Here is a 14130-nt window from a genome sequence, read left to right as displayed (position 1 = left end):
ATGAAAAGCAATAACCCAGTCTCTGTACCACGGCAATAGAGATGCTCACAGTCCCTGCACGTGGTGACAGAGATGACAGAGAGACGGCTGCAAGTGACGATATTCAGACATTTGCTGCCTGGTGCTGATACACTCGCCAGGTTTGGCATGGAGGAAGGGGCTTGGCTGGAAGTTTGTTCCCATCCTCCTGCCTTGCTCATGTGTGCAAGTGCATTTGAACAGTTTATTTACAGTGTAAAGCTCATAGAGAGTTACAGCAGTGAAGGGAGTTCCTACCACCCAAGGGGGTCCCTTGTGTGGACACAGCGTAAGTGGAGACACACAGATGTGACCAGGAAGGTCCTGGAGCTCCCAGGGAACACACAAGGGTGGGGAAATCAGCCCTGCCTTACCAGGTAGCCTTCTGCTTCTCCTTCCAGCTCTTCTCCCGACTCGTTCAAGATGGCAGGGACCACACCGAAGAAGGGGAAGGTCTGCCATGGGGACCAGAGAGCAGGAGACACAGGGGTGAGCCCAAGCATCCAAACCCCATGAAGCAGAAGCAGCGAGGGGCAGAGCAAGGGCAGCTTTGGAGAGGCTGCGGCACGTGGGGCCTGTGAGCACACCTGCACACGGCCAGGCCTGGGATTTGGGGTGGTGGCCACCTCCCCATGTGTACCACTGTCCCGCAACCATGCTAGCAGGCTGGTAACCCCCAGATCAGGGTCTGGGCAGTGCCAGCTGCTGCTGCAGGGCCTTGCCATGGCCCCTGAGGTGGGGGAACATCAGTACTCACGGCAGAGCCCGGCTTCATGGGGGTGGCGGCAGGGAGGGGTGTCAGCATGTGGCCACCCTGCAAACAGAGGCAAAAATGAGTGAGTTTGGGCCATGCCAGCCCGTCCCATGGCTGTTTGCATCTGGTCACATCATATTCCCATCAGACACAGGCTGCTCGGCGCAGTTGTGGAGACAGAGCCTTGGGAAGGATACAGCAGGGGACAGGGAGCCCGTGTTCGGGCATGAAGCTTTGGAGCTGCTTGGGGAGACAGAGATGGGGAGGAAAGCGAGGTCCCGGCAGGGACCCTTCAGAGAGGAAGGTCTCTCCTTGGAGCCTGTTTGAGGTCCAGGAAAGAAAGAGGAGAAGGAGATCCAACACTTGCAGACCATACCAGAATCTCCTGGGCAAGCAAGACAACTAGTGCACATAGAGCCCAAGAAACACTACGGCAAACACGCAAAGCTTTACTGTAGCACAAAACTTTGTGCAGAACCGTTCCCTGCAGGGAGCACAAGCGAAAGAGAGGTCCCAGGGACACGCAGGCAAGGACTCACAGTCTCTGTCTGCCAGAACGTGTCCACAATGGGACACCGCTCTTCTCCCACCACGCGGTAGTACCACAGCCAGGCTTCAGGGTTGATGGGCTCCCCGACACTCCCCAGCACCTTCAGAGTCTTCCTGCTGTGCCTGTGGAGAGGAGGGGGCTGGCAGGGGCTCAGCGGGCCACCGAGAGCCACCGCAGTGAGCCTGCAGGAACCTGTGGGCTACCCAAAGTGTCCCTGGGGCTACCAGGCATGGTTCACACGGGAACAAAGGAGATCTCTGCAGTTTTAGTGCCTCCCACTTTGCTCTGCTCCTTCTTTCCATGGGGCTCTGTGCCCAGCACACCTCTGCGAGGTCAGGAGCAGGGAGAACCTGCAATCTCTGAGCTTAGCTTCAGCTTATGGTGCAAGAGGAGGACGTGCTCAGAAGTCCCATAATGAAGTTAGCACTGGGAGTGCAGCAACATGGCCTGCAGGTTGCTGTGTAGAAGGCAGAAGATCCTAGTTTGCTCAGAAAATAAACTGCTGCTCAGAGAAGAAGTTGGGGCCCCTGGTCCCACCAGGCGCACTCACTTTTTGACGGGCTCCTCCCCATGCTTCATCAGCAGCCGGATGGCTGTGGGTGCTGTGTAGAACTTGGTCACTTTGTACTTGTCAACAACGCTCCACATTCGACCGACATCTGGGTAGGTGGGGACACCTTCAAACTGAGCGGGAGACAAGGCAGTGACACAGCTGTTCCTTAGTGCCACCAACCTGCAACACCTTCCTGAGCAGGAGCTGAGAGCAACAGGGACCCCAGCGTGTCCTCACAGGAACGCCAGGGGCATCCCCAGTGCAGGATCCCCTCTCGCTGCTTCCTAGGGATGGATCTGGCATCACCCCACCCCAGCTGCCCTAGCAAATGTCCTCCAAAACACCCTAGCAGCACAGACACTTGGGTGGCTACCAGTGACACCAGCCCACATGCTTCAGGGTGAGAGGTCCAAACACAGGGACAGAACCACAACCAAAAGTACCAAGAATCCCAAAAAAGGACCCTTCCAATGGGACTGATTTTCCTGACTGCATCTCCCCAGGGAGCCTCGGGCACACACCTGTGGCTCCCTGGTCTGTGGACAAGTCACAGCCAAACAGCACCAAGGGAGATACAGGCACGGGAGTTAAATGCAGGTTGTCAAATCAGCACCTACAGTGACAACATCACTCCCTTCTCCTGGTCCAGTTTTGGTATTACCCCACAGCAGCCCTGGCTCCCCTGCTGCACTAAGTTCTCAGGGAAGGAAACAGGGGAGTGTTTGAAAAATTAAGCACCCAAAAGCCACACCAGGAGCCTGTCTGTCACCCAGCGGTCACCACACCCTCCCTGGGGACGGCCACCCCTCCTCGCAGAGCCCAGGGCACCGCATGCAAGGAAGCAGCACACTCGGCACAGAGCAATGCAGGGATGCAGCTCAACACCACAAGCTCTGCCCTCTTGGATGAAAAGCACCCAGCTGTCATCCAGCACTTACTAACACACTAGTTGCTCCGTTTGCCAAGGGTCCATAAGCGAGGTAGGAATGGCCCGTTATCCATCCGATGTCGGCTGTGCACCAGTAGACATCCTCAGGTTGGTAATCAAACACGTATTTAAATGAGGTGGCAGCATAAAGCATGTATCCACCCACCGTATGCAGCACACCCTATAAGGAAAAGACACACAGCCATCAGGACAAACTCGCACCAGGGCCCTCATCCTCCCCAGCCAAGCTGACCAACCCAACCAGATGACATTCAAAGGCCTCTTCCAACCCAAACTATTCTATGATCCTGAGCATCACCGGTCCACTGAGCTCAAACAGCAGCTGAGAGGAATGAGTAGCACAGCCCCTCGCCCACGACCTCCATGGCTTCTCTTCTTACTGGGGCCTCCCAACACGACCCTCACTGGTTCCCCCAACCGAGGTGTCCCCGCAGTTCACCCCATGGGCGCTGAGGTGGGGATCACACCTTGGGCTTCCCAGTCGAGCCGCTTGTGTAGAGGATGAAGAGTTCGTCCTCCGAGTCGCACCACTCGGGCTCGCACTCGGTGCTGGCACTGCCCATCAGCTCGTGCCACCACGTGTCCATGGCGGGATTCCAGGGGACCTGAGAAATGCAGAAGATTAGAAACATGCCCCCCAAAAGCAGAGATGGGGTATGAGGGGCTGCAGCCCCAACTTCACCCCCTTCACGGGCCATCCAGGCAGGTGTTCACAGCACAGCTTCTGCCCCGGAGCTGTTTGCTGCAAACCATGCACCAGAGCTGCAGCGGCCACTCCAGAAGCTCCTTTTCTCAGCCCAAAGCCATGAGGAAAACCTTTAAGCTTGGTCTGGCTGCAAAACCTGAAGCAGACTGTCCAAACCACTGGCAACGCCGACAGATCGCTCTCAGCAGCCCGCAGGACAGGGGCTGCGGCAGCAGCTGCCCTGAGCTCCCACAGCAAACAGGCTCCTCCTGCCCCTCGGGCTGCCCCGAAAAGGCAAAGTAGCGAATCTGCCCCCGCACATCCACACACCCACTGGTCCTGCACTCCTTGCTGGGACAAGGAGTGTGTCAGGCTCACACTGCTTGGCCCCACAGACCCAAAAAATCTGTTTTCCTTCTTTCAAGCTAATTACCCTGATGAGAAGGACCTGCTCCAGTGTGGTGCCACCCAGCACCATCTGCCTGAAGGAGCTGTTGGAGGATGCCAGAGCTGTAACGGAGCCACCAAGGCTGACGGGCAGAGGTCACCCCAGCACTGTGCTGGCTCGCTGCCCCTCTGGGGCGGCTCAGTTCAGCGCAAGACCCAACTCCATCTGACCTTTTTGCCTTTCCTCAAAGATCTGGAGCAGCTGAGCAGACAAAGCTCCCCAGCCCCGGGAAGCACAGACGTCTCTGCAAGGCCAGGAACACTGAGCTGAGCCTTGCTAAGGAGCATCTCCTCCTTGCAGAGCCAGGGCCCGCTGGGCAGGCACAGAGTCCCCACTGCTCCCTCAGTGCGGGTGTCTGGAGGCACAGAGAGCAGCCACGGGGCTACATCATAACTCTCTGTGGCCCTGGAGGTGTTCAATGTGCCACTGGGAGGCACCGGGATCCCATGGCCCAACACGCAGCTCCTGCACATGCGGTACAGGGGACACCAGCTGCTTCGCAGCCCAGCATACCTGAGCCCGCTTGGAAAGCTCTCACGGATGCCCAGGGCACCTGGCTTTACCTGGGGAAGGAGTTTCCACAAGCTTGTCCCACCAGCAACCTCCCCGCAAGGCACCACATCAACCAAGCCCAAGGCAGGCTCACACCAGCCCATCCAACAGACACTTTTCTTGCATCTCTCCTTCAAGAATCCCTCCGTTTTACCACCCAAACTCCACTGCTCAGACCCACGACACAGCACACAGCCCCCAGACCCAGGACCGCCGGCCCATGGGGTCCTGAGGCTGCAGCTCCTTGGATGGGCAGAGTCCCTGTGTTGTGTCTGGAGCTCAAGGTTTGCTGCCCGTGGCCACGCTGCCGCAGCCGGGAAGCTGCAGGCGATCCCTGCCAGCCCCACCGCAACGGGACGTGCGTCGCAAGAGCTGCTTTTAAAAGGAAGAGAGATGAACCATCATCCGAATGCTGGCAGCGCGTCCCAGAGGCTCCACATTTCTCCCCATCAGTGCGCTGACGTGCTGCACTCCAGGGGCTTTTACGGATGTGGATTTGTTCCCAGCAGCAAAGCTGGTGGCACTGCATTCAACCCGAAACTGTGGGCAGCTCTGGCCAAGCGCCGAGTGGGATCTATGGCTAACATGCAACTGCTGGTACCCTGGTTAGGAAGGCACGTGTGGCCGTGCAGCCGGGGTGGTTAGGGAGGTGGAGAGCTGGAGGGGGAAGCGGCGGGGAGGTGCCGGGAGATGGAAGGCAGTGCTGTGTGTAAATACCTTGGGATGGAGTCTCTGTGAGCTCTCAGTCTTTTTTTCCTGTTAAAAATCCACAAAGAGGATATGAAAGTTGAGAAGCAGAGGATCCACACCGGGCTTTGCAGGCAAGGAGCTGGAAGCCCACAGGCCTGGATGTTGGGAAACCATCCGGGCAGGTGGAGAGCACTGGGATGTGGGGCCAGGCCAGGAGATGCTCTCTGAGCAAACAGCTGCTCATCTCCATCGCCTTCCCTGGGTACCCGCTGCCACCACAGCAGGTCACAGAGGCCACCCCCACATGCAGTCAGCTGGGTACAGAAACACAGAGCTGGCACACAGCCCACAGACAGCCCAACAGTGCTACACAAGTGGTAAAATGCACCCGCAAGGGAAAGTAATCTTTAATAAAGCATCCGAACAAGTAGAGCAGCAAGAGCCAAAGGGTAAGAGAGCCCCCTCCAGCCTCCTCCTCTTCTGCACAAGAACCTCACCACCAGCAACCAGCTCAGGGACAGGCTTCTCTGTCACCTCCCGACCAGGGAAACCTCACACAGTTCTGCTCTGCTCCAGTTCTCCCACCCTTTGCAGCTACCCTGCCTTCGCCAGAGAAGGGGCCAAGGAGGCCAACGTGACATGGCCAGACTGGTCAACACCAAGAAACTCCCCGGTAAAATTAACACAGCCAAGCGAGCAAAATTAACTCAAAGATATAGAATCTGTTGCACTTCTTGTCCAGGGATGCGCACAGACCGTCCCTCAGTCGGATGCACTCCCCAAATACAACCCATTTCTGAGCAAGCACCAGCCTGGGGATAACCCAGTGCAAGTAATCACCAAACACACAGGGACAGAAGACACTACTGCAAGGCACAGAGCAGTCTGGCAGCAAAAGCACCCTGCCTCTCCAGCAGATGTAGGCAGCAGGATGCGGGCAAGGGCTGCACAGCAGCCTCAGGAGCTCAGCAGGCAGCCAGGGCTCCGCGACACCTTCCCCTCCTTCCATCCCCATCCCACCACGTCCTTTCATCTGGTTTCAGTTGCCTTGGAAAGCCCCAGCTCCGACAGCTCACACCGCGACTGCGACAGAGACTGCACGATTCTCAGCGTCTGGCTGTTGTCATGCTGGAGGGCTGTGTTGAACCCACGCCACGAGCGCAAATATCCTGGCTTTCCTCTCCTGCTGCCACTGTCACAGCCACAGTGCAGGAAGGCATTGCTCCTCGCACGAATGGGGAGATAAATACAGGATTAGGAAGGTCAAGTTCTTCACTGGGTGGAGGAAAAGGGGCACCTTGTCCTCATGGCTTTGGCAGGCGTGCCCGCTGCACTCAGGGGTGCTGCAGCCTGGCAGCGAGCGATGGTGGTGGAGAAAGCAGCGGGGAGAGGACCTTGGTAAGGCAAAGGAACCCTTTTTCACACCACTTGTAACACAACAACAGCAAGGAGGGGAGGAAACAGGAGTAGGACTCAGTGACCGGCAGCATCCACACAAATCACTGCAGTGGTTCTGCACTGATTGATTTGCTGGGCAATAAACCCTTCCCTCTCACACCCTCCAGGAACATACCTGTACATCCTGGCACAGCCTTTTGAGAGGGGGAGACTTGCTGCATGTCCCGTCCACCGCAAGTTCTTCCCTCCCCAGGTGCTTCACCACAATGCACTTTTTCAAAGGGGAGCCCCTGTAAAAGGCGGGAGCTGTCAGATCCAGCTGTTCGGGCAGAGGTAGAGCCTGCCCATCGTGGGCTTTACGGGTAGCACTGGAGCCCGAGTAGATGCCTGGGCTGCTTTTGTTGAGCTGAAGCACACACTGCCGGGCAAACCCCAAGCACACCATGAATTGCCAGGGACACCGGCCACAGGAACATCGCTGGGAGAACAGGAAAGGTCACGGCTCACTGGGGATTGATCCGGTGTGGTTCCTACGAGGGAAGCGGGAATCCCCCGAGCATCTCTCACAGGTCACTGCTGGGGAGGTTCCATCCAAATCCCAAATTTTACCACCTGGGACCACAAACAAGCTCCTACAGCACTCAGGAGATATGAGGTGGCTGCTCCCATCCCTATGTGTGACCAGCTGCCTGACTCAAGAAGAAAGGCTTCCAAAGCCAAATTACATATCAAGGAAAAGAGCGGGCGTTTGTCCCCTTATGAGGGCCAGCACCGCCAACCTATAACACAACGATCTTATCTCCCTTCAGCCCTGTCAGGATACCAACACACTGTCTCCATCAGTTAATTCCCAACTCCAGGATCGCTTCTGTCCTTTCAGGTACCTGCTTTTACAGGCACATGAACTCATGTGTTCACACAGAATCACAGAATGTTAGGGATTGGAAGGTTTTAGAGTTTAAAACGCTTTTCAAGAGTTTGAATTTCTAACATACAGAGCATCTGCCCTGAATTTTCATGTTTGATCTAACAAGACCACATTGTGTCTGTAAGCTTGGCAAAGTCATTTCATATGATTATTTCCCTTTCTGTAAACTGTCTGTGGTTCACAGCATCTCAGTGCAGATACTTAAAAACATAAAGCAGCTTCACCGTATATTTGTGCACAGTCAGGCCCTGATCCTGCACACGTGTTGGTGCTTGTCAGCTGGAGCGCCTGTCCCTATTTACACAGCCATTTCCCAAACTTGAATCACTTCTGGTTTATTTCATTACTGTTGAATTAGGGGCTTTGGAGGAAGATTTAAGTCTCAACACGCCCCACGGCACTGTGTCCAACTGGTCACAACTGGTACCATGGTGCATTATTCCCTCCCACTCCACGAGCTGCTGCTGCAGAGCTGGGAGATCTGCCATGGGCCATAACGGTGGTGGATCAGTCTGTCTCCAGCAAATCCTGCCCCCCCATATGTGGGTCTTCAGGTCAGAACAGACAAGAGGAAAGTTAAAATACTTTAAGACAAGGGAGTCCAAGCGTGTGTTACTTCTGAAAGGCTCCTGACCTCTGCTCTTCCCTGGTGAGGCCACATCTGGAGTGATCTCCAGAGGCCCCTTCCAACCCCAACCAGCCTGTGATTCTGTACGCAGCTTGTGTCTGACCCGCTGCAGAGTCTGCTCACCTACAAACACTTCCATTTGTGCAGGAGCGGATTCCAGCAAAGCCCTTCTTACAAGGGAATCCATACTTACTTGTCTTTACATTTCTGGAGAGCTTCATCTGCAATCTGCTTCAAGTTCACCAGCTTGTCCCCTCGAAAAAAGGCATCTGCAAAATGGCCAAGAAAACATCAGAGGGAATCAACAAGCAGTTTCAGGAGGGCAGGGCAGAGCTTGGGGAGTGCAGGGGGGGAAGGCAGACAGGAAGCTGCTGGGAAAAGTTTCCTAATATGCCCTTTTAGCCTAGAGAAACAGATGCCAAGAGAAATGGTGAAACTCCTTCCCTGGGAGAGGTTCCAACTTTAACTGACAAGTCACCTGGGAATATTCTCTGGAGAATAATCCAACGTGGCCAGAACACAGGCTGCAAAGTTTAGTGGGTCCTTTCCATACTGTGGACCTATTAATGAACCCACTATCTTTTGCACTATTGAAAAAAACAGTTGGGGAAATGCAGCGGGCTTACATGCAAACAATCCCCCTCCCTAGATCCCTTGCTTTACCAGGCAACAGTTGCAACAGAAAATTCCTTGAAATTGGGAAGAGGGAATTCTCGTATTACAACTGCCTCATAAATGATACATCTTGCAAACATCTGGCTGATTTTGATGAGGAACACGGATGAGAAGCATTTGGAAGCATGTCATTAGCAGCTGGTGACATCATGCTCAACAGGACAAAGCGGGAGGGCTGCTCAGACGCTTCACTGTATGTTCAAAGTGGAAAACAGGACTCAAGCATAGCTACAAGCAGAGCATCAGCCTTGCGGCAGCTCAGCTCATCCACTGCCCCTTCCTCTTCCAAGAGCGTTTGCCTTTTAAAAGAAAGACTTTTCAGACAAGCAATAGTAATGGCTCAGAGGCACAGAAGTGGGTTTTACCCGCCGTGATGAGCAGAGAACAACCGCAGTCGAGAATCCGCTCGCAGAGAGAATCTGCTGAGAAACCTGCAAACTGACAGAGATCACACAACCACGTTAGCAAGGACACGCAAAAAAACCAACCCAAAAAACCCAACAGCAGCTGTGCAGTTCACCCATGGTAAACGATACCGCCAGGCACTGATGGGGAAAGCTAAAGGAGCTTGTTCTACAGTTAATGCAGAAAAGGGCTGGGAAACAGCACCTTAATTTCCCATCTTTTCCAGCTCCTTCTTCCCCCAATCTCCCTAAAACAAGAGCTGCCCTGCCCCTACAGCTCAGCTCCGAGAGCAACACGGAGAGCGTGTCCCTACCACAATGGAGTGCACGGCTCCGATCCTGGCGCAGGCCAGCATGGCTACAACCAGCTCCAGGATCATTGGCATGTAGATGGAAATTCGGTCTCCTTTCTTCACGCCTGTGGAGGGAAAATGAACGTGTCATTCGTCCAAATGAACACATCATATGTTAAAAGAACAGGATATAGAAAGAAACCAATGATTTTCAATCAACACTTATATGCACGTAAGAAAGCTTCGGCTGGAGTTAAAAGCTGAACCAGCCTTGGGTTTTGCATTTGAAGCCCTGTGGCTCTTGTAAGACAAGTGCAATGAACACTCCACGTTCTCAGCAAACACAGCCCTCAAAGGAAGCAGAAAGGTAACCAGCACCCACTGCTCGCTGGAAAACCCCAAAGCAGAAAGTTTAGAGCACAGATTTCCTTCTTGTCCAGCTGACAAGACCAACACTGATTCACTTTCACAGACAGAGCCAGAGATGAATCTCCACATCACAGAGTCATAGAATCATTTTGGTTGGAAGAGACCCTCTAAGATCCATCGAGTCCAACTATAATCTAAATCACTAAACCACGTTCCTAAGCCCCAAAAAGTGCATTGCAGAGCAAAACTGCATCCACCCCACTTTACAACTGTGGAAGCAGCCAGACAAGTGAAGCATTTTGCACAGAATTTCTCAACAGACTGGCAACCATGCAAAAAATGAACCCAATCTCCAAAATCCTAATGTACCACCTTCCCAGCATCCAGTGGTCCTATTGCTTCAGCCACGTACCTTGGCTGCGGAGGACATTGGCAAACTGACAGACTTTGTGCAGCAACTCGCTGTATGTGATTTTCGCAGAGTCCCCAGGTTCATTGCCCTCCCTGCAAAAACAAGGTGATATTTGTTAATGTACAAGCAGTACAAGGTAAGAGTGACACTACAAATCCAGATACTTACTGCTCTGAACACGTGTGTCCTCACCTGCCCTTCCGAGCACAGAATGACCAAACCCCAGAAATCCAATCCTGGACTCAAGTTCTCCAATAGTATAACAATTTAGCCCAAAGTCCCCATCCCTGTGCAGATCACTACATCTGACAGCGATCGAATGCATGCAGTGGAAATACACGGTACTTTTGGAGTAAAGAGAGGCAAAAAAGGTCTAAAAGAACCAAAGCTAAGAGTGCATATGCCCAAGAGAAACCTTGGATTTATGGTGCAGCACCCTTGCTCACACACACGTATGTCTGAAGATACATCTGCATGAAACATTGGCCAGTGTTGGCGTGCAGCAACACTCAGCCTTTAAATACCTACTGACTGATGGACCGCGATGGGATGCCAAGGGCTGTCTTATTTTCCAAGGTCATAGATAAATATACTCATATGTATTTGTCCACTGCCATGCCTGCTCTGCATTATTCTCTCCATGATCCTCTGTGAAACAGCTCTGGACTCCTGCTGCCCCGGTGGTGGTTCAGTGGGACTTTGCCATTAGACACAGGAATGGGAAGAAGAGCCAAGAGATGCATCCAGAGATGGAACGGGAATGTTGCATCCCTATGGAAATGGTTTGCTACCAAAGTAAAAACCAGCCCGTTTTAACGTGACACAACGCCTCAGCCATGCAAATGAGGTGGCACTCCCAGCAGATCGGGAGGTTATTGAACAATCTGAAATGACTTCACACTCCACATTGCAGCAGTTTCCCACACCCGGGAGGGAGACACTTTCCCAGGACTCTCCCCAAGGCAGTCAGCACCGAAAGATTAGTGATCCATCAAAGAACAGAGCTGTCACTCTCAGCTGACAGTCCCCCTGGAAAAGTGTCCCCTTGAGGATATGCAGCCAAATGAAAACCTCTGATGTTGGGGAGAAGCCAGGAAGCACCTCCACGCCATGACCTCCCTTAGGACTGCAGCCAGGCGCTGTCTAAGTTGGGAACAGCAACCTCACTTCTTTAACATCTCAAACAGTCCAAAGCATACAAAAAATATGTACTGAATTCTAGCTAAAACTAGCCACTGCTCCCCCTTCCCCCAGCAATGCAAATAGAAGGAGGGCTCCCGCACTGCAGAAATGAAGAAACACCATCATTTCTCACGTAAACCTGTACCACTCTGTGTCAGTGGCCATGTGCTCCAACAGCAGACACAGTCCTGGTGGGAACACAGAGTTGGGAGAAGCCCACTGATGGAAGCTCCATACCTCCTGCCCCGTGTAGTACAGGGGTTTCAGAACTGGTGGTGACACTTGGACCATCCCATTCAAGAGCTTTTTAACAGCAGACTTTTTAGCAGGGTCTGTTGCAATAGGGCAAGGGGTGATGGTTTTAAACTAAAGGAGCGGAGATTCAGGCTGGACATGAGGAGGAAATTGTTTACACTGAGGGTGGTGAGAGCCTGGCCCAGGTTGGCCAGAGAGGTGGTGGATGAACCATCCCTGGAGACATCCCAGGCCAGGCTGGACGGGGCTCTGAGCACCCTGAGCTGGTGCAGATGTCCCTGCTCATGGCAGGGGGGGCACTGGGGAGCTGGGAAGGTCCCTCCAACCCAAACCATTCTGTGATTCTATTATTTTAGTTATATTCCTGGCTTCCATAGGACTCTGCAGCAATTGTATCTACCAATACTTGCACTGATGTGCACGGGGCAGCATGTCTTCCCATTAGTGGCTCCCGCAAGGGGTTCCCTGCTTGACCCTTTATGCAAGCTTGGTCCCTTTTAAGTTCAAAGAGGAAAGAAACAAGAATACAAAAAGAAAAGCGTGGGAATGAGAACCAGTGCCCAGGACACGATGCTCAGCCCTGGCATCTGAGCAGCTTTCTCTCCCCATCGTGACCAAGAGCATCACTTTGAGCTAAATGCATGTGAAATCATTAGACAAGGTCCCTTACAGCAGGGCTCTCAGCTAGTAAAGAGAAACCAGGCAATCAGAGAGTTTTCTTTTTTATTTTATTATTTGAGGGTCAAAGATCCAAGAGTTGATTTCAGTGCTGAACTGAGCAGCTGTAACTGATCTGGAAGGAAGAGCATCAGCTTCTGTTGCATTTGGCTGCAGGCTAAGTGCCTTCCCTTGCCATGCAGAGGTTTTCCTTGGTACATCTACACCACAGATGCAGCAACATCCAGGCCAGCACTGTGCAAATCTCTTTGGGTCCAGATGTCCAGTATCAGTGTGTGTGCAGCTCTGCCCCTCAGCTATGGCCCTTGCTATGAAATATCTCTTAAAGACAATTATAATGCTTCCAAAATGCAAGCTGGAGCATCCCAGATCACTAATCCCTCACCTGAAGATCTCTGCACTGGGGTCTGCAGGGTACTGTGGGCAGATCCTGGACAACCCAGCCCCCAGCCCAGCGTCAACCTGCAGAACAGGGCGGGGAGAGGGACATCCCTTTGCTCTGCTGCCACGTAGGATCTAATTACAACCTTTAGCAAGAAATAAACATGTTAGGAGGGAAGCCTAGCACAGGCTGTCCCATCTGGAAGGCTTCCCATGTAAGGCAGGTAGGCAGGCAGGCAGCCCGTGGGTGCTATTTGGAGGCTCTGCTGGGTGCTGTAGGTGAAACGCTGTTCTGGCTGGAGGCAGATTTAGCCAAGGACACAGCAGCAGAGACCATGTAGATCTCCTGTGCCAGAGCAACCAGGTTTGTCCATCAACTTGGTGGTGCAATAGCCGCCTAAGAAGGGAAAGGAAGGCTCTGTGTGCTAAATCACCAACAAAAACCCCACAATCCACGACATGTCAGCTCCCTGCCTCACTGGCCGCATTTCTAATGCATCTTCTTAGATTCCAGCGGAGCCCGGCCGTGCCCCGCTCTTCAAACTGGTCTCTGCAGGTGCCAGTTTGCTTCAGGGGTGGTCGCTGCTGCCACAAGATGGGCTGCTGGTGGGATGGAGACAGAGCCCTCCTAAAAGGCAGCACTGAGCAGCAAACACTTGCTGAGACGGCAGCCAGGACACAGCAAACTGCGGGTCCTGGGGTGCGCAGCCCTGCAGAGCCACCACACACGGTGCCCCTGAGGGACATGGACCTGCCTGGAGCCACCCAGATGTGAGGAACCATTCAGATGTCCCTGCTCGCCCTGCACACAAGAGGCGCATCTCAAATACAGCAGGTCCTCCTCCTCACTGGGCTTCGGGAAGGAAATTCAGACCAGGGAATGCAGCCAGGCTTGTCCTCAAAGCCAGTGCACGCGGGGCACTGCAGGAGAAAGGCAAAGTCCAAGAGAAAGTCAAAGTTTTGCAAAGGTTTTCATAGTCCTTTCCATTAATTTGCGTGACTGTGAAAGAGCTCCACTAGCATCAGCAGGGCAAACCTCAGGCTCTGGATTTTAAGATGATCTTGTGCTTAATGTGAAATGAGTCACATCCACATTTCTACAGGACAGGGCTCCTCCTTTCACCACATTTCCAGCAAAGGCCCCCGAGCAATCTTGCAAGAGCAGATGAGCACTTTATGTCTCCCAGTGTCTGAAAATAGTTTGGAGTGCCCACAGCTACACTCAGCAGGTTGCAGCAGCTCTCAGAGGTTGCTTTGTCTTCTTCTCTGGCACAAAAGCCCAGAGAATTATGTCTTTTAGACGGGGCATTTACAGGAATGCCCACTCG

The 14130-nt window shown here is 53.3% G+C and overlaps 1 protein-coding gene across 1 annotated transcript in view; it reads right to left on the bottom strand.

Annotated features, from left to right (window-relative positions):
- The window catches only part of ACSS2 (acyl-CoA synthetase short chain family member 2), a 32325-nt gene that overhangs the window by 4305 nt on the left and 13890 nt on the right, over positions 1 to 14130 (bottom strand). The window contains exons 3-13 of the mRNA XM_080354812.1: positions 10307 to 10398; positions 9547 to 9650; positions 9194 to 9266; positions 8347 to 8422; positions 6773 to 6887; positions 3292 to 3429; positions 2814 to 2984; positions 1873 to 2006; positions 1312 to 1444; positions 776 to 832; positions 393 to 473 (exon numbers count right to left, since the gene is read on the bottom strand). Of these exons, the coding sequence (XP_080210938.1) occupies positions 393 to 473; positions 776 to 832; positions 1312 to 1444; positions 1873 to 2006; positions 2814 to 2984; positions 3292 to 3429; positions 6773 to 6887; positions 8347 to 8422; positions 9194 to 9266; positions 9547 to 9650; positions 10307 to 10398 (1174 nt within the window). The remainder of the gene's footprint in view (positions 1 to 392; positions 474 to 775; positions 833 to 1311; positions 1445 to 1872; positions 2007 to 2813; positions 2985 to 3291; positions 3430 to 6772; positions 6888 to 8346; positions 8423 to 9193; positions 9267 to 9546; positions 9651 to 10306; positions 10399 to 14130) is intronic.

This window comes from Nesoenas mayeri (genome assembly GCF_963082525.1).
Source record: "Nesoenas mayeri genome assembly, chromosome: 16".
In the NCBI taxonomy this organism is placed as follows: Eukaryota; Metazoa; Chordata; class Aves; order Columbiformes; family Columbidae; genus Nesoenas; species Nesoenas mayeri.
The sequence above is the reverse complement of the archived record's forward strand: the minus strand, read 5'-3'. Positions and strand labels throughout refer to the sequence as shown.